Source organism: Fonsecaea monophora (genome assembly GCF_001642475.1).
Source record: "Fonsecaea monophora strain CBS 269.37 chromosome Unknown Scaff3, whole genome shotgun sequence".
In the NCBI taxonomy this organism is placed as follows: domain Eukaryota; kingdom Fungi; phylum Ascomycota; class Eurotiomycetes; order Chaetothyriales; family Herpotrichiellaceae; genus Fonsecaea; species Fonsecaea monophora.
Window position 1 is genome coordinate 585194 of NW_019173934.1, and position 25038 is coordinate 610231.

General features: G+C 51.7%; 11 protein-coding genes across 11 annotated transcripts; 5 read left to right on the plus strand and 6 right to left on the minus strand.

The window, feature by feature from the left end:
- Positions 1–244: 244 nt before the first annotated feature.
- Positions 245–1408, plus strand: AYO21_00908 (hypothetical protein; the record flags this gene model as incomplete). Its single annotated transcript, XM_022650895.1, has 1 exon — positions 245–1408. The coding sequence occupies one exon, from the start codon at positions 245–247 to the stop codon at positions 1406–1408; it is 1164 nt and encodes a 387-aa protein (XP_022516898.1).
- A 195-nt stretch (positions 1409–1603) lies between these two features.
- Positions 1604–2989, minus strand: AYO21_00909 (hypothetical protein; the record flags this gene model as incomplete). Its single annotated transcript, XM_022650896.1, has 2 exons — positions 1604–2679; positions 2725–2989. The coding sequence occupies 2 exons, from the start codon at positions 2987–2989 to the stop codon at positions 1604–1606; spliced, it is 1341 nt and encodes a 446-aa protein (XP_022516899.1).
- Positions 2990–3732: 743 nt separating this feature from the next.
- Positions 3733–4521, plus strand: AYO21_00910 (hypothetical protein; the record flags this gene model as incomplete). Its single annotated transcript, XM_022650897.1, has 1 exon — positions 3733–4521. One exon carries the CDS (start codon positions 3733–3735, stop codon positions 4519–4521), a length of 789 nt encoding a protein of 262 aa, XP_022516900.1.
- A 560-nt stretch (positions 4522–5081) lies between these two features.
- On the minus strand, positions 5082–6359 carry AYO21_00911 (hypothetical protein; the record flags this gene model as incomplete). The annotated part of the gene is made up of 1 exon (XM_022650898.1): positions 5082–6359. One exon carries the CDS (start codon positions 6357–6359, stop codon positions 5082–5084), a length of 1278 nt encoding a protein of 425 aa, XP_022516901.1.
- A 600-nt stretch (positions 6360–6959) lies between these two features.
- Positions 6960–7525, minus strand: AYO21_00912 (hypothetical protein; the record flags this gene model as incomplete). Its single annotated transcript, XM_022650899.1, has 2 exons — positions 6960–7101; positions 7320–7525. The coding sequence occupies 2 exons, from the start codon at positions 7523–7525 to the stop codon at positions 6960–6962; spliced, it is 348 nt and encodes a 115-aa protein (XP_022516902.1).
- Positions 7526–8451: 926 nt separating this feature from the next.
- On the minus strand, positions 8452–13575 carry AYO21_00913 (hypothetical protein; the record flags this gene model as incomplete). The annotated part of the gene is made up of 12 exons (XM_022650900.1): positions 8452–9001; positions 9060–9221; positions 9281–9556; positions 9611–10293; positions 10347–10480; positions 10537–10653; positions 10729–11156; positions 11209–11604; positions 11698–12515; positions 12645–12838; positions 12892–13306; positions 13372–13575. The coding sequence occupies 12 exons, from the start codon at positions 13573–13575 to the stop codon at positions 8452–8454; spliced, it is 4377 nt and encodes a 1458-aa protein (XP_022516903.1).
- Positions 13576–14358: 783 nt separating this feature from the next.
- On the plus strand, positions 14359–14910 carry AYO21_00914 (hypothetical protein; the record flags this gene model as incomplete). Its single annotated transcript, XM_022650901.1, has 1 exon — positions 14359–14910. One exon carries the CDS (start codon positions 14359–14361, stop codon positions 14908–14910), a length of 552 nt encoding a protein of 183 aa, XP_022516904.1.
- A 771-nt stretch (positions 14911–15681) lies between these two features.
- On the minus strand, positions 15682–17237 carry AYO21_00915 (ribonucleoside-diphosphate reductase small chain; the record flags this gene model as incomplete). The annotated part of the gene is made up of 5 exons (XM_022650902.1): positions 15682–15858; positions 15967–16525; positions 16576–16796; positions 16862–17140; positions 17208–17237. The coding sequence occupies 5 exons, from the start codon at positions 17235–17237 to the stop codon at positions 15682–15684; spliced, it is 1266 nt and encodes a 421-aa protein (XP_022516905.1).
- A 2573-nt stretch (positions 17238–19810) lies between these two features.
- Positions 19811–20803, minus strand: AYO21_00916 (hypothetical protein; the record flags this gene model as incomplete). The annotated part of the gene is made up of 2 exons (XM_022650903.1): positions 19811–20050; positions 20111–20803. 2 exons carry the CDS (start codon positions 20801–20803, stop codon positions 19811–19813), a joined length of 933 nt encoding a protein of 310 aa, XP_022516906.1.
- A 655-nt stretch (positions 20804–21458) lies between these two features.
- AYO21_00917 (hypothetical protein) lies at positions 21459–22573 on the plus strand (the record flags this gene model as incomplete). Its single annotated transcript, XM_022650904.1, has 2 exons — positions 21459–21518; positions 21566–22573. The coding sequence occupies 2 exons, from the start codon at positions 21459–21461 to the stop codon at positions 22571–22573; spliced, it is 1068 nt and encodes a 355-aa protein (XP_022516907.1).
- A 297-nt stretch (positions 22574–22870) lies between these two features.
- On the plus strand, positions 22871–24523 carry AYO21_00918 (hypothetical protein; the record flags this gene model as incomplete). Its single annotated transcript, XM_022650905.1, has 1 exon — positions 22871–24523. One exon carries the CDS (start codon positions 22871–22873, stop codon positions 24521–24523), a length of 1653 nt encoding a protein of 550 aa, XP_022516908.1.
- Positions 24524–25038: the final 515 nt, after the last annotated feature.

The window sequence follows — 25038 nt, forward strand, 5'->3', positions numbered from 1 at the left end:
AGCCAGATAAGGAATCGAGGGCTTAGTGGCGGAGGTGGCCGTCGACCCATCGTCATAATCATATCGTCGTCGATGGCCATGATCAGGTCACCCTTTTTTTCGTACTTGTATACCAAAAAACCAAAAACAGCCCACACTACGAAAAAGAGCGCTAGGAACAGAGGGGAGGGAATCTAAGGGACACACAACACAACCTTGACATTACACACCACCACTACCACCACCACCACCACCACCATACATCATGCCTCAGTCAGACTCCCCTACCCCCGTCGTCGTCGTCGACATACACACCCACATGTACCCGCCGTCATACATCAAACTGCTCTCCTCGCGAACCACGGTCCCCTACATCCACCAGCCCAGCGACACGCCCGACGCCGATCCACGACTCATCATCCTCGCCTCCGACGACGATCCGTCTCGGCCCAAATCCTCGCGGGGCAGGCCCGTCGACAGCACGTACTCGTCATTTGACCAGAAACGGGCGTTTATGCGCCGGCACGGCATCTCGTGCAGCGTCGTCAGCCTGGCGAATCCGTGGCTCGACTTCCTCGACCCGGCCACCGCTCTACAAACGGCCCAGGAAATCAACAATGACCTCGACGCGGCGTGCGCTGAGAACAATGTCGCTTCAAGCTCTCATGACGGACTCAAACTCTACGCCTTTGGCTGTCTCCCCTTGTCCGCCCCGGCAAAGGACATTGTCAGCGAGATCCACCGATTAAAGTCGCTCCGCCACGTCAAGGGCGTCATCATGGGCACGACGGGCTTGGGCAACGGTCTCGACGACCCGGCTCTGGACGACGTCTACTCTGCCCTGGCCTCGACCGCGACCTTGGTCTTCCTGCACCCGCACTACGGCCTGCCAGACTCGGCCTTTGGCGGGCCCGACGTCGTCGCAAAGTCCGGCCATGTCCTGCCTCTAGCATTGGGGTTTCCGCTGGAAACGACCATCGCCGTCTCGCGGATGTACCTGTCGGGCGTCTTCGACCGCCATCCACAACTGCAGTTTCTTCTAGCCCATTCTGGCGGCACCCTGCCCTTCCTGGCGGGGAGGATTGAATCTTGTGTCGCCCACGAGCGGGAATTCATCGCCAACGGCGGCCATCGGCAGGGTCCCCAACGCTCAATTTGGGATGTGCTGCACACAAACATCTACCTTGACGCTGTCATTTACGGACAACCGGGGCTGAAAGCCGCTATCGAGGCGGCAGGCAGCGTGGATCGAGTCATGTTTGGAACCGATCACCCTTTTTTCCCGCCACTGGGGGATGACAAAGAGGCAAAGTGGTTGAGCGTGGAGAGCAATAAAGGGGCCATTGATGACTGCTTACCAGAGGACGAGGCCGCAAAGAAAAAGATCTTGGGTGGAAATGCCATCAGAGTGCTCGGTTTAGACTTATAGAACCCTATGGTCCCCATCTCAAATATTGAGATCGTGTTGACCGCCCGCGAATTCTCTGTGCTGGCTGCAGGAAGTTCTGCTAAAAGCCCACAAAACTCTAACATCCCGACCAGAACTGAAATACGACAAAAGTGCGTCGAGGGGGTGCTGCTGCTGCTGCTGCTGCTCGAGCCGGATCGCCAAAATGGAAGAGGCTCAAACATCCGTCCTCCCAGATAAGATATCCCAGCCTAGATGCTCCCAAACCTCTCCAATAAACCACTCGGGAGACCGTTCCTTCTCCCCGATCGCCTCCATCACTTGCGTCCATTCTCCTTCCCCCTCCCTTTCCTCGTCTCGTCTCAGAGAATTGCAGAATGTATCGTCACCATCTCCAAACACTCCTCGAAGAAGCGTATTCTGGAGTGTTTCCTCAATTCGTCGCCGAAGACCTTTGCCATGGGCGACATCTTTTGAGTCGGACCCCTGCAATGCAAAAATGAGCTGGGACTTTTCAGACATATTTTTGGTGTTTGCCAGCAAGAATTCCATTCCCTTGCGCAAAATCCAGATGAGGTATGGTCCTTCAATTGTAGCTGCACCTGTCGCGGACGCGGTATCAAGATGCGCAGCGTCCATCAAACCGCGTGGTGCAAGCAGACCGGTCTGTTTGTTCCTTGTCCGCGTCGAGTCTGCAAATACCAGAAGTGACAATATTGAACCAACATGGTCTAAGATTGTACACATGTAGCCTTCTAAGAGTTCACAGTGAAAATCGCTGGAAACGTCAAGCGCTGTTATCATGTACGCCAGCGTCCGAACTATCTCTTTGGTCTCGGCGACGGTTTGTTCGCTCATTGACAAATATCCACGGCTGGAAGTCTCATGCGTAGGGGCAGGTTTCCGTCTCTTCGATTTGACGCGTTGCTTTTGTCTAGCATATTCATTCAAAGCGAGCTCGTGGAGCCGTCCGAAGAAGGCTTGAAACACCTTGGTCAGGTGTGAGAGAGCAGGGTAGTTTTCTTCACCTTCCTCACCCATCTGTAGCTGGATGGATTCTAGGCCCTCCAGAATTGATGGGTAGACATTCCTGAAGACCGCAGAAAGATCTTGCATCGATGGATCTTCCAGCTTGGCGTTATTCTTTCGCGTTGCGCTCGGTTGCTTCTGGAGTATCCTTGAGACGGAAATCGCGAGCGCCTTGATTGCATCTACGAGAACCTCCTGACAGGGATCGGTTAGACGCAGGCTGTGACGGAGGGATCTGACGCCGCGAAGGAATGATTGACGATCTGCGGCGAATTAATATCTCCCCACGCTAGATGCCTGAAACGCACCTGTGAGCGGTATATTGAGACTTTCGATTCCCAAGTCACTATCGTCAATTTCAAGTTCCCTGTGCTGTCTGGTTGCTGGTTTGGCCTTTCTCGCCGGGATCGTCACAGCATCTCGTTTGCGTTTGCCAGCGGTAGACTGTCGTTTTGGAGGCTGGACATCTTCAGCAGGTAAAAAGGGGTCTCTCTCTTCTCTCAACCGTTCCAGCTCATCGGCTAGCTTCAAGCGCTCTGATTCGGCTTTCTGGTAGGCGCTTTTCCAATACATCGTTGCGTCAAAGTCAAGAATCGTGGAGGGTTTGTGAGACCGGACCACGATGGCCTGACGAAGGTGCTCGATGTATTCTGACTCTAAATCAGCCCGGGAAGCTCTGTGACACGGAAAATTCGATACCTTCTATGGAAAATTGGGGTGGTTTCGAACGAATGACGGCAATGGCAAAGGCGATTTGGGCGGGGCAAGGTAGGTCATGACAGTTCTGGTCCAAGGCTGGCTTGAGGGGGGTTGTCATGTCTCCTATTCACCTTTGAGAGCGTAGGAGAAGCACATACTGCGGGCAAAGAAAGGAAAGGTTCAGAAAGTAGGAGAAGACAGAGAATAAGAGAGGGGAAGTCGATGTCATGGAGTCAAAGGAGAGTGACGGAAGTCGAGAGCTGGGCAGAGAAACATGGAAGGTGCGGAATGCACTGTTCTGACAATCTATTCGGAGGAGGATAAAAAGAACGGCATGTATTACGCGAGAGGGAGCATGTCAGTGACAGGTTGAGATACCGGCATCTACAGACTGAAAGATATAGACTCACGTGGTTTGCATGAAGCCATGGAAAAGCCGTTGGGAGAGAGGCAACGAGGAATCAATCGATGACATGTATGGGCTTGCGGTGCGCCGTAGTGGCTACTGCGGAGCATAATATTCCGGTGACTTCATCCATCTTTGCGCAGTTCTGCCTTTGCCTGCAGAACTCCAACAACCAGACATAGAATTCACATAGACAGACGTTTTCGCAACCATGGCGCCGTCAAATGACGCAGCAGACATGGCTGTCGACTACTACGAACTGTTGTCCATACCTGTAACAGCGTCAGAGTCAGAAATCCGCCGTGCCTACAGGAAGACGTCGCTACTCTATCACCCGGACAAAGTCAAGCCCACGCCAGAAACCCTCGAGAAGTTCCAACTCCTGCAGACGGCGCTCAACATCCTCACAGACGCCGCCGAGAAGTTAAAGTATGACCAGACGCGGGAGGCGAAGCAGAGGCGGCTGGCGGAGACCGCCGCTCTCGAAAGCCGCCGGCGACAGATGAAGGAAGAGCTGGAGAAAAGAGAAGGCTCTGTCACGGGGATGCCCACCTCCGTAGGCGGCGTGAAGCGGACCTGGACGGAGCGAGAACTCGAAATCAAACGCATCGCTGAAGAGAACAGAAAGAAACGGGAAGCGGCAATGGCACACAAGGCGCAAGAGGCACATGCTCGAACTCAGGCGGCGGAGACGGCAGAGAAGGAGCAATCCGGCTCGATAGACCGATCTGTCAAGGTGCGCTGGATCAAGGAAGCGGACGGTCTGGATATCGATCAGGAGGCGCTTGAAGAGAACTTCGCCTCAGGCGATGTAGAGAATGTCCTGATACTGAAAGACAAGAAACGTCGTGTCGAGGGCAGAGATAAAAAAGTTCTACTGGGCACTGCTGTCATTGTGTTCAAGTCACTGGCAATAGCGAAGAAGGTGGTGGCACAAGGCCCATGGGAAGGTATCGAAAGCGTCGAGTGGGCCGCAGCAAAGGAAACCGACGGCGGTTGACAGTGAAGGACGGTTTGAACCTTCTACAACCACCTATATCAGAGACCCACCATCAGGTTTCTGTGTCCCCTTATACGGAGAGTCTCGAGCAGCCTTTGCCAGTGAGTTGCTGCCAGTTGTCAAGTGCTGAACAAGGCAGCAGGAAGCATTCCTAGGAAACTGTTTCCTCAACCAATGGACCTCACACAACAGGAAGGGTCTGCGACGGGATCTCACCAGCAACTGAAAATACGTATTGCTTGAGCCTGACTGATCTGTGCCACACCGGTTGCTAGCGTGCAAGTCAGGACTCATGGCTGTCCGTTCCAAGCAAAGCGATGGACCGATCAAGCCACAAGAAGCCAGCGGATGAGCAGTATGGAGAATGATGCTTCACATACGACGAGGCCCATCTGCTGACAGACACCTTTTGCTAGGCTTTGAAAGTCAGTAAGTCAGGGAGGACAGGCGGCGTTGACGCAAGTGGAATGTGCCTCCGGGTTCAATGTAGAGATGCTCAGCGACCACAGGCTGAGACGCCTTGTTGTGACATCCGGTTGATCTTATTAGAAGTTTCTTCTCTAATCAAGTTCCTCTTCTTCCTCGTCCTCCTCTTGTCTGGGTTTAGCTTTCTTTTCCTTCCTCCGTAAGCTCTGCTCAACGCCGTCCCTCAGCCACTTGGGCACAAACGGCTTGATCATGACTCCCTGCTGTTCTTCGCCTTCGCCCGATCCCGACTGGACCTTGTACTGCTCAGCTGGGTCGTAGTTCGTCCTGTCCGCCGTCAACTGGATGTCGGTCATCATCTCCAGGCGGCACAGCGCGAGCCCGATATTGCCCACGCCCGCCAGCCACTTCCCACTACTCCGCCCCCGCCCTTTGGCTTTGAGTTTGCAGATATTGGAGCCTGGCGGCGGAAGTGTCAGTTGCACACCGGGGTTGTACTCGGGAAGCGTCTGGTCTGCGGGCAGGGGCTCGCCGTCGGTATCGTACAGTTGGCACGGGAGTATCCTCTTCCTGACCACGCCGGTGTGGTGCGTCCGGATGGTCAGTTCCTGGCCCAGGTAGCAGCCCTTGAAGAAATCGATCCCGCCAAGGAAATCAATGTTGCTTTCCTGCGGCAGCGCGTGGCCGGAGATGATCTCGGACTGGCCCTCCGCGATCCCGTTGAGCATGCGGTGCACCGTGTATTCTTCCAGCGTGGCACGTTGACTCCCCGTGTCTTCCAGTCGCTGCTGCGCGACCGGCTTAGAGGATGTCTCGTCGAGCAGCCACCGAACGCCCATACCGGGTCTGGGATCCTGGCCCCCTAGACCCCATGCGCTGCTCGCACTCTCCGAGGCGTGGCTGTCGGCGGAAGGATGCGACGGCGGGGGTGGCCAAGTGTAGTAAACCCCCATTCTCTGGCCATCCACCTTTTCCAACGTGAACTTTGCCCGCAGCTTGTGTTTCTTCAAGTGCTTGAACAGGTCACCCGCGCTGTCCGAATCAACCTCGATGAACCATTCTTCCCCCGGTTTATCACCTGCGGGGGATGGTGGGTAGACAAAGACATCGTTCAATATCCTGCCCTGGGCAGAGAGAAACGCCGTGTAGATCGGGTTCGTGCTCCCTCCAATGTCGAGGATCTTGGCCGGGATGAGATTGTGGAGGAAGAGGGCGGCATCGGGCCCGGCGAGGCGGATGATGCTGCGGTTCGTGAGATGGAGGTACTTGCTTTGGGCAGGCGATGTAGCGTGGAGCGGAGGGGACGTGGTGAACTTGCGGCGGACCAGAGGTTGATCGCGAGAGGCGCTCCGGAGCTGGCATTCGACGCACACAAAGGGCCGGAGTCTACTCGACTTGAATCTCGGAGGCATATTGAGAGGGTAGTGTTCACGATCTTAGGCGTCAAGCGCGATTCATACTATGTAGAAAATATTGGTACCAGCTCGCCAGGTTCGATGACGAACACTTGGGAGTGGAATTTCGGATGTGCCATCCTCACTCCTCCCTCGCCTTCTCCGCATTTTCTAAAATCCTCGTGGCGTTTTCCCGACAAAACACCTACATACTCCGCAACTACATACAAACATTCTGTTTTTGTACTCAGCACTGGTGGCACCTCATTTGATGCTACATCTATAGGCCGACCAGTCAGATGCCGACCTAACCAGACCAACCGCTCAAGGATTTTTGCATCGTGAACAACCTGAAAAACCTATCGGAATTCACCACCGTTGTCCGCTGAAGGGAATAGTGTCTTACAAGCCACAGCATCGGATGGAAGAGGAGTATTACATTGATGGTATCGTTCTTCCCCGAGGAAATGAGGGACCATGAAATACAAAGACTTTTGTCTGTTGCCTGGACTTTTGAAGCCGACGAACGACTTGACTTGCCCCCCCCCCCCCCCCCCCACTGGATCAACACGACTTGATCGCGCACTTGATGAACTCCCCAAGAAAAAGCGTCGTGTTTCAGCGTTTCCAGAACCCCATATCCTCAAGTTCCGTATACTTCAGTGGCGTCCTCAACAGATCCTCCTCACGGATGGCCCTGGCGATTTCTTGGTGGTGCGGCAAGTCACGCCGAGTCTGAAGTTTTGACATGTCGTCGAGCCTGTGGGAAGGACAACGGAAGAACACATGTTAGCAATTGGAATGGACCAAGAAGACACTGTATCCCAGCAGATGCGGTCCCCAATACCACAGGAACCAATAACTCAAAATCAAACTCCCGGCCTCTGTCGGCCTTGTCCAATCAAGACTTCCACTAGGTAGGTAGGTACATGACAGGGCGACCTCTTCGGACGAGTTGTGAGAGTAGACACGACGTACCGAAAGACAATGATAAACTCGACACCCTCTTCCTCAGACGAGCTTCCCACGCGCTTGGCTTTATAGTAACGGTACAAGCTGACCCAGGGCTCATGCTGACGGACCTGGTCGGCGACAGTGGTGATGAGCTCCTCGACTCGTTTCTCCTTGCCTGGCTTCGCAGAGACCTGCACCATCACATTCGGGGGCACTGGGGCGTTGGACATTGCGTACAGAAGATGTTGTGAAATGAATCTGGCAGGTAGGGAGGCTTTCCGCTGTTGAGAGGAGTGAGTCAGTAGGTGTTTCGAAAGAGAGCCCGGTTTCGAGCGGGATGTCAACGTCTTAATGTACGGAAAAGGGGAGTAGAAGACGTCGTTCGTCCTACTGATCCTGCTCGAATCCTTGTTGCTCTTCGTATTCCAGACTTTCTGGAGGAGAGTCCCCCACTTTCTGGATCCGCAAATTCCATCGGCCACAGCCTCGTGTTCGTATCGTTTCAGCTGAGCTGGGTACTAGGTAGACGAACCCGACGCATTGTACAGTGGAGGGAGACTTGGGACAAAGTATGACGACAGGAGGGCTGAAACTTTTGATCCAGGTCCAGGCCGCAGGTCCCTTGCTACTGATCCATCCATTCATCCACCTCCACCCATCACCTTGACGTGTCATGCGTCATATGCGTGGCGGCACAGGAGCAAAGTCAAGTTGAAAGCAGACAATCATCCCTTGCTTGAGAATGAGACTGCAATTAGCTGGTCGCCGAGGGTGTCCTTTGGTGTTCCCATCATATACATATACTTGTCCTATCCAACACAGCTCCACGTGATCCACTGCACGAGGCTGAAGTATCAAAAGGGGGGTGGCACCAGTGGTAATTATTTGGTGGAGAGGAACACAAGAGGAGCGAGAGCAAAGTGCAATGGAATGGGCTAGCTTGATAAGGACCACTTTAGTAGATGTAACAATGAGTGAAAGCCTTCCAAAAGATATGGCAAGATTAGATTTCTATACTAGTGTACGAGTATCCAATATGCAACCCTGATGTGCATCGTAGGGAAGTATCCCGCCGCAATTGACTGCCCTCCCATCATTACCAAATGATCAATCATTTCCGACCAGAAGCACAAGTCCAAGTAATGTGTACTCGTAATCAATACATCCGGGGATTCTCTGCACGCTTCTCCAGCGGCAGCTTCTCCCAGCGCCCGATGAGGATGGTCCGACAAGACCTGCCAAACGTGCGGATCCAACCGTAGACCGTGTTCAGACCGCGCCGGCGTTTGCTCGTCCCGACCTGGCCGTGCCACTTCTTCATCCGGAAGGTGTAGTACAGCAGGGGGATCATGAAGAGGTCGAACGCCACGTACGCCCAGACGAGGCCAAAGTTGCGCCAGCGCAGGCCCCACGAGATGCCGCGCGGGCTCAGGTACTGGTCCGCCACCGACAGCGCGCAGTATTCGCAGTTGCTCGTCGCCGCCGGGTTGTACAGCGTGCCCGGCGCCAGCTGGAGGTAGGGCGCGAGGTACTGGCCGCACGTCATGTTCGGCGGTGGAGAGAAGATGCTCATTTCGTTTTCCGAGCATACGACCTTGCGGCTGTGCAGCGCCGTCGCCACGATGCCATCGATGATGTAGGTGAAGGGGCTCACGCGGTACATGAACGTCCAGAAGCCCGGCAGCGCATCCGGTGGTTGAAGCACGCTGGGAAAGAGTTAATCGATGCGAATCAAAAAGTGAAAAGGGGGGGATCACTACTCACCCGTTGAACAAAACACACATGGCGAACATTAGTGTTGCAATAATACCGGCGGTCTCTGCGTCAGGCAGAGCTGCAATCACCATCTGCGAAAACGTACTTGCATACACGAAAAACTGTACGCAGAATAACAAGACAAGTCCTTGTCTTTCCGAAGATTGTATGCTTTGAGATCATCTGTTAGCGCAGAACATGTAGAAATCAATGCTTTTAAAAAGACTTACCCAAAAACCGAGTAGTAATACGAAGCGTATACCATGATCCCGAGCAGAATTTGGTAGGGTATCTCCACGATGATGTTGGCCAGGAGAAATGCAACATAGGAGTAAGCCCTGGACGGCCGTTCGCGAACTTCGTAGAGCGACCTCTGAATGACGAATCGAGGAATGATTTGCTGAATCAATGCCGTGAATATTGTGGTAAGCATGAACACACTCAGTAACACATTCTGTAACCCTTGTTGAGAGCTGTTGGACTGCCAGAATGAGAAGCCAATGAACCTATCTCGGTCAGCGTCCTCTCCCTTCAAATAGTTCAAATGTTGCAATACTCACAGAGATGAAGCAACACCGAGGCCGAACTTGTGGAGGATATATCCAGGAGTTCTCCAATACTGCTGAAAGGCGCGGACGGTTGTGTGATATGTCTGAGTGTAAATCGGAACTGCATACTGACTCAGACTCGTGCCGGTGTCGTCTTCCACGGGAATCTTGCTTGTTTCCTGGTTGATTCGGTCCAACTCTGCCAGTATATTCTTGTTCTCCTCGCTCGATCTCCAAGTCTCAACCCAATCACGGTTGTCTTTGGCGCTTGCTTCAGGATTGACCACTTCCAGCATGTACTCTGCCACGTTTTCAGAATCGCTGCAGGGCCTGGCTCCGTGCCTCTCAAAGTAGCTGGTCAGGGTCTGTGAGTTGGTGCCGATTTCGCCAAAGTAGACTGTCCGGCCTCCGGTAGTGAGGAAGAGCAATCGATCAAATTCCTGAAACAGTAGCGCACTGGGCTGATGAATGGTCGATAGAACAGCTTGTCCGTGGTCGGCAAGTTTTCGGAGGAAGCTGAGAATAGACCACGAGCTTTGTGAGTCCAGCCCACTGGTTGGTTCATCGAGGAAGAATAGGAGGGCAGGTTTCGCGGCGAGCTCTACTCCTATCGTAAGGAGTTTTCGTTGCTCAACATTCAGGCCTTCACCCGGTACACCGACCACGGCCTCGGCGAAGTCTTCGGCGTTGATCATCTTCAGGACCATCAGCATAGCCCACATACCTTCCCAAGCAGAGATATACAAACCTTGATGACTTCCTCGACGTACTCGTACTTCTCCTTCTTTGAGACAGATTTCGGCTGACGTACCATGGCGCTAAAACGCAATGCTTCGCGGACAGTTGAGGTCTCGAGATGGAGATCCTGCTGCTGCACATACCCTGCCATTTGTTAGCCCACAAGCTGCGATGAAATGCTGTTGCTGATAATGCCATACCTGTTTTCCTTTGAAAGCTGGGGTCCAAGGGCTTTCCATTCACAAGCATGTCACCCGTCACAACTCCGATCGAGGTGCGCTGTGCTAAAACGTCCAGCAGTGTGGTCTTCCCGGCACCTGATACACCCATCAGAGCAGTTAACGTTCCAGGTTTGACCCATCCTGATACTTGGTCGAGTAGCCTGCGCGTACCGTCCTTGACAGGAATATCGTAGTTGACATTGCGCCAAGTAAAGATCGCCTTTTGTGGTGGGATTGCCCGGATATCTTCAGCTTGGGTGTCATGGCCCCCAGTTATTGCGAGGGAAGCCTCAGGATCTTCCGAGTTTTCATGTCTCAACCCCTCTTCGACGTAATGTGGTACGTGGCCACGGCGGAACAGCAACACTTCTCCCTTGCCGTCTGGTTTGGAGTTGATTTCAGATACTCCTAGGTAAGTGATCATGAAGAAGATCAAGAAAGCAATCACTATGCCGAGATTCCGCCAAGTGTGGTTGTAACTGTATCTGTAAGATTTTTCGAGATACGTGTCACCAGACACCGTCAACTGACCGACAATCGCGCCAGGAACGGAGCAGATAAACGTGTCCCCAACCAGGTTTGGATATGCAGGGACGAAGCTATGATCCGCGTGAGTGGAGGGCAATGAAGGGGATGATAACATTGACTTACTTGCCACACGGGAATTGCCTTCCATGAAACTCATTGACCAGAAGTGCCTCAAATGCAAATGCAACTGGATTGCACCACGACAGCCACTTGAACCAAGGGTGCATATTGGGTCGAGGTATTGTGAAACCAGTGTATATCACTATCGCCAGGACGAACACGGCAGCAATTGCAAGTGCTTGTGTGACTGTTTTGGTCGCCGCCCCAATAGTTCTGAAAAGTCCCATCATGGCCATCCTCGTGAGAAAGGCGAAGAGGAAGAAGATGAAGAACTGTGCAGCTTCCCTCCTGAGCCCCGAGAGAAAATAGAGGACAACGTTGAAGACGACGGCGGTGAGCAGCTGAACTGGTAGGTCCGCTACTACAGTAGCCAGCGCCTCTGTGAATGGGTGGTAGAATCTATAACCAGGTCAGTATGAACCACAGAAGAGCCGACGCGCAACTGGGGACCTCGAAGCGCTTCGAAGGCCACTCTGGCCACATGACACTCACGCGTAAGACGCTTGCTTCTCCACGATAGGTCTTTGGTCATACAAGCGATTGATTTCCGTAACTGCAATCAGAGCATTCAATAACACAGCAGAGAAAATAACGGAACTCTTGGCGAAGAAACTATTCGTGTCGTTGATCGTTCCGTAGAAAATAGAGCCGATAATGAGGGCCATGCTTGCTTGTCCAATGATCAAGGTGAAGCGGATGTCCCGTTCGTTCCAAAGACGCTGAAACCCTCGCTTGGTGCAAATCTGAATTTGCATCGGCGTCGAAACAGTGTATGGGGAGCTCGGAGGAACATGGTGCGCTTGGACCGCACGACGGGCGGCTTTGAATTCATCGGCCGCAGCGGAGGTGTAATCTTCTTCTTCGTGAGTCTTCATCTCTTCTTGGAGGGACGTGTAAAGGCTCGAGTTTCGCCAGTATTGTTCGAATTCGACAGCGGTACGAGGAACCTTTTCTTCGTATCCTGTTCTCGTTTTTCTTTCGTTCACGTTTGAGATTGAGGTCAGAAAGTCAGGCGTTGTTTGTCGAGCTGGACAGTGCCAACCCATCTCTGTAAAGTAGTCTCTCGCAAGAATGGTTGGGCCAAAGTAGATCTCCCGTCCCTCATAGAGGACCACAACCTTGTCAAAAGCGTCGTACATCGCCTGGGAAGCCTGATAGGCAGCAACTGCGTGGGCAGAGCCGATCAAGTCGGCACTCAACCTGAGAGTTCGGACGAAGGTGAGAGCAGAAGAGGCATCCAAGCCACGCGTACTGTTGTCCCAACAGCCGATGGGTGAAAATGAGAGAAGCATCTCAGCAATGCTCACTCGCTTGCAAAAGGGTTAGCATATGTTAATGGTGTTGTATATCCAGAAGATTACCTTCCTCTCCCCTCCTGATGCACCTCGTACATACGCATTGCCTACTTTTGTATTCTGGACATGAGTCAATCCGCATACTGCCATTACTACGGCTGTGGCTCTCTTGACGTTTTCTTGTCGCGACTCCCCCAAGATTCGGTTTCGTGGGGTACGCATGGCAGCGGCAAATTCGAGGGTCTGTCTGACGGTCAAATGCGGAAAGTGTATGTCGACTTCGGCATTGTAGACGATCTCGCCCTTGAAGTGCTTGATCATTTGGTCCTGAGGTATTCCTGTCCAGATATTAGGTCCATACGGTCAGCCGAAGCAAGGAGGTAATCCATACCACTATAGTGTATGACCGAGTCATCCCCTACTTTCAGGCCATGGAGTTCTCCAGCTAACGTCTTTAACAGGGTCGAGCATCCGCTTCCAGGGCGACCCAAGACCAGCAGCATCTCTCCGGGCTTGACGACGCCGTCAAAGCCGGCGAGAATCTTTCTCTGTGGCTTTTTCGCAAAGCGTACCAATTCCCCTATGCGCAAGGGAGCAAGGAGATAGGACGCTACTGTCGGCTGGAGATTCATGGCGATCCCAGAGCCTGATACGCTCAGGTTCTTGAATGTGATTGATGCACGTCGATGCTTGATGTTTGCACCTTCTGCTTCTCGAAGGGTCATCCTGGCCCATTTGTATATGTCGAAAGCGGGATCAGAAGGATCCAGAGCGGGGTCATGACTTTCTCCGTGCTGTTCGGGTGGCTGTCAATTGCGGTGAGTTGAGGAGTTTTCACGATTTGATTCCATAGAGCTCCTAGAAGCCTTACCTTTGACTCGCTGGCGACCCGTGTGATCTCAGCACGTTCAGCATCCGTGATGGGCTCATAGTTGCTCGCTTTGCTGGACATGGACTGGCTGCGCTGCAGTTTTTCATCCCAACTCGAAACCGACTGCCCACTTCGTGACCGGGTACTGGAGATGTCGTTTTCATCATCTTCGGTCTCATTTTGTCTTTGACTGCTTGACGCCATTGGTGCAATAAGAATCAATTGTGTTCTTGTAAGGAAGTAAACAACACAGCCATAACAGAAGCCTGTCAGGGACGACACGGTCCCCCATAAATGTACTGACTCTGGGGCCCGTCAAATAGCTCAACAGGTGCATAATCAGCCTCGGAGGCGACGCCTCCGTCTGAAGTCCCACCTGCATGTTTATTTTTTTTTGGCCGGTATTTCCGTTTGCAGTCTTCTGATAATGAGGTCGAACTATTGGACTTCACACTACTGAAGCACATATACTATCGTATGATGTGTTCCGGGTTAAGTTTGTGTCCGAAACCCGGCGAGAAGCTGATTGGCGGATCGTATATCGTATCGGAGCAAGTGACCGTACGGCTTCTTCCGCTGCTTGCACGTGACCTTGACGCCGGCCGAGGGGGCTCCGAACTTGAACGCCAAGACTCGGCTCCTTGTCGCTTTTCCGCTTCTATGGTGCGTTCACAATCCCCGCATCTGCCGAGTACATGCTTGTACATTCTTTAATTATTCACTTAATCGAAGCACCAACCTGGTTCTCCTGGGGCTGTCTTCCAAAGTGCGGGAAATGGAGGCTAGTTGACACCTACCGGCACACATTCACTGACGTCATCCTCTGAAGGAGTCGATATTTCATTTACTCAATTGACATCCCTGCATCAGTGTCACCAAAAATCACACCTTTGCGCAAAGTCGATCACACCACAAATTTACCCACGAAGTCTCACGCACGAACCTTTTTGAGAGAAAAGAGGAGGCAGGGTATGCCCAACGCCAAATATGACCTACCTCACAGATCTGCACTCGTATCTGCACCAGTCCTCGCTCCTCATCCAAGCCTACCCTTCCGCACGGATCACGACAAAGTATGCACTACCCCGGAAGCCTAACACAAAGGCCAAGTCAAAACCCAAGGGATCTAAACGGAAAGAGGATTCTGCTTCTGGCCCCTCGACGACAGACACTGCGCCAGCAGCCGCAAATTCACAGCCGCAAAGTAAGCGGGAGCGTTCTGCTGTCCTCACCTTAAAAACCTACCACGCAGAGAGCGGAATATGCTTGAAATATCGAACCGACAAGGCTGCTGAAGTTGGGAGATTATTGACTGGACTAGGGAGACTGGCCAAGGGGGAGGTCATTGAGATGCCTGCTGCTGTTGCTGTTTCTGCGGCGCCAGGGGCTGGAACAGGCGTAGATGGTGACAAGATGGACATCGATGGCGGGAACGGCGTTACGACAACCAAGGTCGAGGACAAAGTTGTCACCGCGCCGCCAGCTGTGACGCATGGGGCTGGAGGTGGAAAAGGCAAAAAGAAGAAAGGGAAGAAGTGAAGGTCGCCCTAAATGGGTTGGTTGCACATACCGGTATGCCCGTCAATCAACGGGTGGTCGACTAGGCTCCGTCGCGCCGCCAATGTCGCAAAGATGATACATCCTGATAAAGGGAATGGCATTTCACAGAGAATGACCACCACGAGGTTCAAATGCAAGGGAAGCCAGTGACGTGAGCAAGAAACACTCGTGCAGTTCGAATGGCTCCCGATCATGCTGAGAATGCGATCGAAACCTACGGTCACTATAGCATACGGGATGAACCCATCTCCGAGACAGATACTGAAGCTATCAAGCGGTGATGATTTCGCACGATCATTTTCGTGTCATACCCAGAGGGTCAACATGGGCCGAATCCGATGAGGGCTCTCTTCATCCGCGAACGACATGAGACAGGATAATACAGCTATTATGTTTATGATTGGAGTTCTTGTTCAGAGCACTAGTATGTATTTCGTACAACCTTCCAGTTCACCACGCTATGAATTTCTTCCATGATTAACCAAAAAGCCAGAGCCTCTCAAGCTGACCCATGCATCCGCGAAGATGCAGACCGTTTTCAAAACCAGTTCAGCAAGAATAGCCATATCCTCCTCACTCGAGAACCGTGTAAAGCCGCCGCGCCGCTTTCTTGTTGACAGATGACAATGTGAAATGGGTATAACATGTGTGGAAAGGATGGGACACCCTCTAGGTTTTCTTCCTTCGTTTACCGGGAAACGCCTTGAACACCGACAGAAAAAGAAATCGTCGTCAAAGATCCAGTATGATCTAAAAGTCTTCGTCAAAGCTGATGCCGTTGCTTTCGGCTTCCGTCTTCTCCTCCTTGGGGGAAGTAGACTTCTCTTCGGACTTCTTGTTGGCTGAAGTCATGACACCACTCTTTTGGTAGTCGCCGACGCGCTTCTCGAAGAAGTTGGTCTTGCCCGCAAGAGAGATGTTTTCCATCTAAAGGTCCCATCCAGTTAGCATTTCAAATCCGACGTGCATTTCGGTTAGGAAGGGTAACAGCGCCACATAACTGTTGCACCGATGAACCCATGGGATAGTACTTACGAATGGGAAGGGGTTTTGCGCATTGTAGTATCGCTTGTTGCCCAGGGCGAGGAGCAAGCGGTCAGCGACAAACTCAATGTACTGACACATGAGCTTCGAGTTCATGCCAAGCAATGCGACAGGAAGGGCATCGGTGAGAAATTCCTTTTCGATCTTGACAGCCTCTGTTATAATGTTTTCGATGAGTTGTGGGTCAGGCTTGTGCTGCAGATGTTGCATCAGCAGGCATGCAAAGTCCGTATGCATGCCTTCATCACGAGAGATGAGCTCGTTGGAGAAGGTGAGGCCAGGCATGAGACCCTTGCTCTTCAGCCAGAAGATGGATGCAAACGATCCAGAGAAGAAGATGCCTTCGACAGCAGCGAAGGCAACCAGACGTTGAGCAAAGCTCGACTCTTTGTCTGAGATCCATCGCAAAGCCCAGTCTGCTTTCTTGCGAATGCAAGGGATTGTGTCGACGGCGTCAAACAGATACGTCTTCTCTTTGGGATCCTTCACATAGGTGTCAATCAGAAGACTGTACATCTCCGAGTGAATGTTCTCCATCATGACTTGAAACCTTTTGGGACTGTCAGTAACGTTAGCTATGGAGCGGGAGGGAGTGCTTACCCGTAAAAGCAACGTGCTTCCGGTACCTGCACTTCGGCGCTGAAGCGCTCAAGAAGGTTCTCGTTGACAATTCCATCTGAGGCAGCGAAGAAAGCGAGGACATGGGAGATGAAGTAGCGTTCGTCATTGTTTAGACGGTTGTGCCAGTCGTGAAGGTCTTTAGAAAGATCGACCTCTTCTGCCGTCCAGAAGCTGGCCTCGGCACGCTTATACATGTTCCACTGTGCAACGTTAGCCAGGAAGCTTCGGCCACAGAAGAATCTGCGCTGGTAGCCATGACACGTACAATCTCATGATACTTCAAAGGGAAGAGAACGAAGCGATGAGGGTTCTCTTGCAGCAGTGGCTCTTCAGCCTCGAGCTCTTTAAGCGTCTTGGGGACCTGAGCCTGCTTGTTCTTCTCGTCTGCCTCTGGTGCCGGCTGTTTCTCAGTCTCTGGCTCCAGTTTGGCTGTGGGTTCGGTGGGCTCGAGGGGAACAGGCATGTTTTCCTTATCCTCGACGTTGAAGTTGAGTTTCTTAACAGGACTGTCTTTGACCTTGAGATTCTCGAGGCTTGCAGCCGCCTGCGCGTATTTGTTAATAAGATGTACATGTCGAAGAAAGAGTCCATGAAGCAAGTGGCAAACACACCTGTTTCGACGGCGTAACTTGAGTCGTCATTGTTCAGTGATGAGATAAGGAGCAATGAGGGAATAAAGAAGTACTGGTATATGAGCAGGACGAGTAGAAGTGGTCGTGGTTGTTGAGTAGAAAGGGTGGAAGAGAAATGTCAATTGAGAGCAGATGTAAACTGGTTGCTGGGCGTATTTAATGTGAACGCGCTAGAGCGTGAACCGCGACAACGTGACAGAGCGTGTTCGCGCAGGCTGGGGGGCGACCAGGGGTGCAGGGCTAAGTAGTGGCCTGCGTCCGATGTTGATCCACTTTACCACAACAATGCACCACCAGAGTGCGTGACAGTGACCATGGATTCTTAGCCAGTGTGGATTCCTTATGAAATGCTGAACAATGATCTTGGATGGACTTCAGGAGAGGCACTTTCTTGATCAGCCACTGTGGTCATTTCAACCCCCTAAGCTGGACAGCTGCCTGAAGTTTCTGAAAAACTTTACAGGCCACAGACCCACGCAACTTGCAGAGAAATGTGCCTCCGAATTTGGCGGTTGCGGCCGCCGCTTTTGGAGGTGGGCTTCCCTTGGTGCCAAGAACGCAGACTTATAGAATGCCCCCAGCAGCTATTCCTACCTCGCACATCGCAGACATTGTGAACACTATAGCCACCAGCGAAACTCCCTTTGCCCTCGCTTGTGCGATGGCTAGTCAATCACGGCGCCGATCCGAATGCTCGATGTACGTTTGACATCACACGTCTTTCGATTGCTGCGCAGTCTGCTCCAAAAAACATCATCGAACTCTTGTTCGAGCTTGGGGCGTCAGTTGATTATGGACAGTCACTTCATTATGCGGTTAGGGTCGGGCGTTCCGATGAATCGATTGCTCTATTGCTAGAGAAAGGTTCAGCGATTGATGCTATTATGTTTGAGAGCCACGGGCGTTCATACTGTCATTTCACAGAGCTGGGACTTCAACACCCCTCCATGAAGCAGCACGCACTGACAACGAGAGACTGTTCCAGTTCCTCAGCCACGCCGAATCCGCGTGAAGAGGGAAGCGATCTTCATGAAAGCAGATGACTTGCCGGAAGTTGATTCCCGTATCTCGTTCTTCCTTCCACAGGTCAAAACGCATACATAACTCTGAACCAGCATCGTGCTTGAGGTGTTCTCGCTGTGGCCTACTAACTCCCTCCTCCATTATCAACAGTGGCTTCCTCGATGGCTTCAAATTCTACCGATGCGACACCTCATCGCCGGAGAGATTCTACAAAAACAGCGGAGTAACGAAGCCATCAACAAGCATGTCCCGAAACGCCCACATATCATGAATACCAGGACTTCGAACGCGAACGTCACAATCGGGGGTGAAGGCGACGGTCTCTCACGTATCCCAGTGGATAGGGCAATCAGGCCCTCGACCAGGAGCTGGGTTTAGTCGACATGGTGCAGAAGCGAGTCCGCCAGTACAGAGAGCCCAGCCGGCCTGGTGAACCCGACAAGTCAGCATGGGGTTTCTGCTGCCGGTGTGAGAAAAGCGGAGAGATCATGAGTTGGCCCAGATGCAGGATTTGCCTTCACAATCGTTGTGAATATTGTGACTACTCGGCATCCAACATGATCACCGACAGCGACAGACCAAACGGATCGAACCCATTGGAGAGGATTAACAACTTGTCAGGCGAGATGCAATTAGAACTGGAAGCTCTAGGTTCCGACCAGACTGTGCTGGAATCTGATGTTACAAAGGGCTGGGAGATCTTGAGATCCATGAATAATTGGTTGTCAGGTATCGAAGATGGCGACAGTGAAGAACAACAATTCTGATCTGGATAAAGAAATATCCGAGACAAGTGATTGTATTGGCATAGACCCGAGATCGGGGGTAAAAATGCCCAAGTGCAGCGACCTACCCTCATGTCGCAATTGAATCTCTTGCAGAATCTCGTCACAATCCCAGATATCAAGGACTAGTTTGTCGTTGGCCCTCTCCTTTTGTCAGTGGCCAGAAATGGCCTACACCTACTCGGTACTTTGGATATCAAAAGCAGCGGCACGTCTAGTCCCCGACGATGTATGTACCTTTACAAGCCAAGGGCTCCGAGAGTTTCACAGTTCGAGGAAGTAATCTAATCTGATCTGATCCGCCCCCTAACTATGACGTTCCTGGACGTTCCCATGCTGCTTTGATCGTCCATTCCTAATATGGTAGCACCGGCCACACCCAGCATCCCTCCGAGATCGGTCTCGCCTGAGCCCTAACCGTGTGCATTGTTTTATGTACCCGGTATGTCAAGCTCTAATTATATGAAGTGGCGGGTATACGCTACGACCATCTTTTCTGGAGCATGCCTGTGAGTGGCAAGGACATGATACATTCTTCCCAAGTGCCTCTTTTTCTACCACCGTGAGGGTCGTTAGGGGTAAATGTGTCTCTCAAATTGTCAAATTCACATTGGCATGCGATATATGGATACAGCAATCTCCAGAGCCTCGATACACACAAAATCCGCCTGGTATCCAGAAGCCTGAGTCTTCAAACTCTCAAGAAGATGGAAGCCAGCCCCAAGGAACGCCGTACAGTGCAACGCTAAGTCGGTGCCTATCGAATCCTGCGTCTCAAAGCTTTTCCTCGAGAGCCTTGGGTAGGATTCTGCTCTCGACTCCTCGGATGAGCTTGTTCGTCTGCTCTGCCAGTGTCAATGTGAGGATGGTGTGCGGCAATATTCGAGCGAGATGCGCCGTGAAGCCTTTGTAGACGCTGAGGACACCTTCCGTTGAAATGGTCTTCCATAGACAGTCGAAAATACCATTATAGAGATTGCCATGTTGGTTGTATAATCGCGCCATGACAGTGTCCTGCATCATATGTCAATATTTGTAATAAGGCAAAGTCTGGAGATTATGGACAAAACGTACCGGAGGGTGCATGAAGACGCAGACCACGAAGCCGCTTGCTGTTGAACTCAGCAAATGCAATGCGGGCCCATCCTCCATTCCGAAATGGCGTATTAACCGTCTTTTCGCAAAGAAATATGTTGGCAGTTGGACCGAACTTCCAGCTCCGGTTCTGACCATCGATGCGCCCATGCCTCGGTATAGACCTCTTACTCCTTCTGCTTTGTAAATCTGTGACAATCCGTCGAAAGCGTTGCGGTATTTATGCTGCGTGCCCACAGGCAAGAAAGGAGAGTATGACTGTAGTCGGGTCTTGACCAGAAAGAAAGGCGAGCCTGCCATAGCCCCCAGAATGCCAGAAGCTGCGCCGGAAAAAATGTTGATACCGAGAGACTGGACATTGGTGTCCTTATAAATGAGCTTGGTAACCGTCGCTCGCAGTGGCTCGTAAAATCCCAATCGACAGCCGTTCAATAGTATCTGGTAGATGTATGCAGTTCCGATTCCTCTGTATAATCCCTTCAGTCCTTCATTTTTCAGGATGACCCCGACTCCGTGAAAAACACCCTTGTATTTCCTTACTGCCACATCTTTGGCTTGTAACTCTCCTTGAAGCTGAAGCCTGATCTTGACTGTTTCGAAAGGATGCGTTGCGGTGACGGCTCCACAAGCGGCAATACCGCCAGCAATGAATGCGCCCGCTGTCGTTGACATGGTTGAGTTGCCTGGTGCTCGAGTGGCTGTTTCTCTTCCCTTCGTACCTGGACTTGCCGTGATTTTTTTCCGCAGGGATCAACAGACAAGTCGCAACATGTTCTTGGGTGGTAGGGTGGTCAAGGTCGAACGAGTTGGTGGCAGGTCAGCAACTGTAAGAAGTTGCGCGTGCGACACACTGTCGTTCGAGAAAATTATTCCACCACAACGGATTTATTCTTACGCGAAAGCGACGTCGGAGAAAGAAGAGCGGCACCCAGGGCTCTACGAGGTGGGTGTACGAGGTACATAATAAGCCTAAAAGACCGGGGTAGGCGGTTCTGTGCCAAGGGTTAGCAACACCCTCCAGCTGACTGGGGGCTGGGAGCACCGATTGTTTGCTGCAGGGCCACTCTGCCTTTTAGGCGGGGTCAACGCCAATTCTTAGTGCGAAAGACAATCCAAAGCCCTCAGGTAGGCAACTCAAGCACAGGAACCGCGCATTTTCTCTTGATATGAGACGACTCTAAAGTGTGTCCAATTCAAAGTAACATTCTTCGCTGCACAATCTACCACTGGCTCTTCTTCTAAACTCACTTGTTGCTTGGATTGGAATCATCTTCGTGTCGATGCGCAGCGTTTTGCGCAGCTTGGACCTTTCTCCCCATCCTTAGCCATGGCAACACTCCTGCAGCAGAAAGTGCACGATGTGATCAAGCAATACCGGCCTGCGAGGGTAGGTACTCCTTGCCCTATCGTCGTGTATCTGCTAATCAGATCTAGCAATTTCCCGGTTCTACTCGCTCAGACGGAGTCGAAAGTCGTGTCACATCCCTTGATTTCGACGATATGGGCGAGTTCCTCGTGGCCGCCTCAGACGACGAAACGATGCATGTTTACGATATAAAAGAAGGAAAAAGAACCAAGACGATACCTAGCAAGAAGTATGGTATTCACCTGGCTCGGTTCACTCACCACCCGCGCAATGTTCTGTTTGCCAGTACGAAGCAAGATGATTCTCTACGCTTATTGGAACTCCACAACGAGAGCTTCGTTCGCTACTTTACGGCTCATACGGGACAAGTAACTTGTATAGCGCTGTCCCCTGGAAGCGACCAGTTCTTATCGTGCGGCAACGACGACATGGTTTGTCTATGGGACCTGAACTCTAGAAGCCCGCAAGGAAAATTGAAACTTGTTACTCCCTACCTCGCGGCCTACGACCCCTCTGCGCAGATAATGGCGATAGCGTCTCAATCCACCTCCTCTATCCTCCTCTACGATGTCCGGAACTTCGACAAAGCTCCCTTTGCTACCTTTGACATGGCTGGAGCAGAGGATAGGTACACCCCTACCACGAAGGGTCGAGCATGGACCAAATTGGAGTTTTCGAACGATGGCAAAAATATGCTTCTCGGCACTGACTATCATGGTCATTTCGTTCTAGACGCTTTTGATGGGACGGTCAAATCATTTCTACAAGGGAAGACCGCTGGTACTGGACGAGCTGCTCCTGTGTCAACATCGGGAAAGCCGCTGGGCCAAGGAGACGCCTGTTTTACACAAGATGGGAGGTATGTTGTCGGCGGTGCGGGCGACCAGCCAGACCTCCTTGTCTGGGACACCCACAATGTCACCGATGTTCGGCAGGAGCCTATGGTCCGATTGTCGGGTCGAGGAATCAAGGCGCCAGTAGTGCAATGCAATCCCCGCTACAACATGCTCGTGACTGCTGACTCCAGGGTTTGCATGTGGTTACCGGGCGATCAAATCAAGAATCCAGAACTCTAAAGCATGGCCACACACCTGGGCACTTTCAATCGAGACCGAGACCTGATACCGTGTTTCACTCACTGGCGCACCCAGTTGAGAGGAATACAGCACGGGCTTGGCAGTATGTCTGATTCCGCCAATAAGAAGGTCACTCGGTATACTTACTCCGCAACCTGAGTACTGTCAAGGTTCAGCCTAAAGTCACATTCTTCACAAACGGCACCTGTTTCGCATCTCTTCACCACTGGACATAATCTTGCTTCTCACATTCGATGACTACCCCATCCATGCTCGCAAGTCGGCAAAGGAGCTCCAATGCTTACTTCGTATGATCACGATGGAAATGAACTTTCCCCACGGAGCTCGGCGGACCTTCTCAACAGCCTCCAATCCCGTGCGAGGGTCTTGCTTCAGGAATTCCAATCATATCAGGCGCATCTCAAGGCCCGAGGAAAGCAACAGCAAGTAGAACTCAGAGTCTTCAAACGAGGGATTGAGTCGGAGTTAAAAAGCTTGGAAAAGATAGCTCACGTGCTTGCAACCTCTTACAGCAACCCTCCTTGTATTGTTAACAAACCAGACCTGCAAGATGACGAAAGTCCACAACTACACGCGCTGAGGAGCTCTAACCTACCCTTCTATGAAGCTGTCTGGGGTATCGCAAAATCATGTCGTCATATTACGGCTCTGGGTAAGAAAATGTTCGTTGCCGGAAATGACAACACTTTCGGTAAGGAGATTCGAGAGGATAAATCGGTAAGCCGAAAAGCCATTCTGAGGGGTGTGACGAAGAAAGAGACATTGGTGGATATTGTGGCCGACAACGGATTGCAATGGGTCAAAATCTCAACTTTGACGGAAAAACGGCTCCTTTTTGAGATGGCCAAGGAAGGCTGGGAAACGTACGGAGATCGTGGTGAAGATAGCGACACAGAAAACGGACATACTCCTGGGACTGACGATGATAGAAGGGGGCCAGGTAAACTTGAACTTGTGCGACTTTGTGAAGATCTTAAAACTGCGGCGCAAGAAGTCAGAGTCCAGTTTCAGCACCCACAGATTCGGGTTGTCTTACCAAATCTTCGCGAAGGTATCGTCCCTGACGTGGATGCGTTCCTTGCCGACTTACGCGCAACTGGTGCCATTGTTGAATGCAATATGGATATCCACAAACTCGTTGAGGAGCGGCAACTCGATCTTGAAACCCTGATCCCGACTGCACCAACAGTCGCTTTGACCAGCACCATCAATGTTGACTGTACAATATTGCTGGCATTGATCTCTGACATATCACATTATCCAAGTCATCAACTGCTGTCAGTTTCTGTGCGCAAGTCCGAGACTTATCACAAAGCGATTGTGAACCAGATCGATTCCGAGGTATCATCGCCGATGTTGCCCAACGACATATATCCTCTCCTTGCCGCGCGAGATCTAGAATGTACACTGCACGCTGCTCAGAGGATGCGGGAGATCGTCCAATGCATGGGTACGCCGAGCGAAGTGAGTCGCGCCGAGATCCTCCTTGGTGAAGGACAATACAGAGATCAACCCTCATTGACCCTAAGGGAGGCTTTTGGTCAACTCTCGATGCATGCTATTCCGACAACGATGCGATTGCCGGTCAGAGTGGTCGACTTCGACGGCAATGCTCTCTTTAGCACGGAGTCTACCTCAGTGGCGCCGAATGTCGAATCATGCCAATCCTTTCCTACCTCCGTCGCTGCCCGTGTGAGGGATCGGTTGCGGCTTACTCCTATCAACGCCTCAGTCTTCTTCTATGGCTGGGCCAGCCAAATTGTAACATTAACAAGTAATCGCACAGTGGCAAGCGAGCTTCACAAGGCCATCAACGATATTCTGGACAGTGATGAGAAGCAAGGGTGTAAGCATGACACAGACTTCCTGGCACCGCTCATATGCTGTGAAACGGCGAGAAGTTTGATAGGAAAAGCCAAATTTAAGTAACGGTCAACGAGGAGGAAAGATGGATGAGTAGTCTGGATGCAGTTCGCTGATTGCATGCTCTGTAATAGAGCATACAACGATGTCTATCAAGCGGTGACCCTCCACGCCACCACTCTTAAGAGATTCATCTCAAGCCTGTGCCCTGCGTTTGTGGTAGACAGCTGCGCAACTAATATGAAGATCTGCTGAACCTGCAAGGGAAATGATCGTGCTAGTTGAAGATACACCAGTAAATAGCTGGTTCCATCAGGATTTCATCAGACTCAGTGAATTGTTTCTATTGAGTGAAAGCAACTGCGGCCTGGCGCAGTCTGGAAATGTCTCCGACAAGCCAAAACGGGATGTCGTACTTCCTCCGTCCCCCAATCCTCCAGTCACAACATCGCAGCTGGCAACACCTCTCCCTCGACAACCACAACATGCCTTTCACTTCGCCCTCTTGATATGCCCTCCGACTAAATAAATTTGGGTGTGACAATCGACAGTGATCTGTATTTACTCTTGCCCTTGACTGT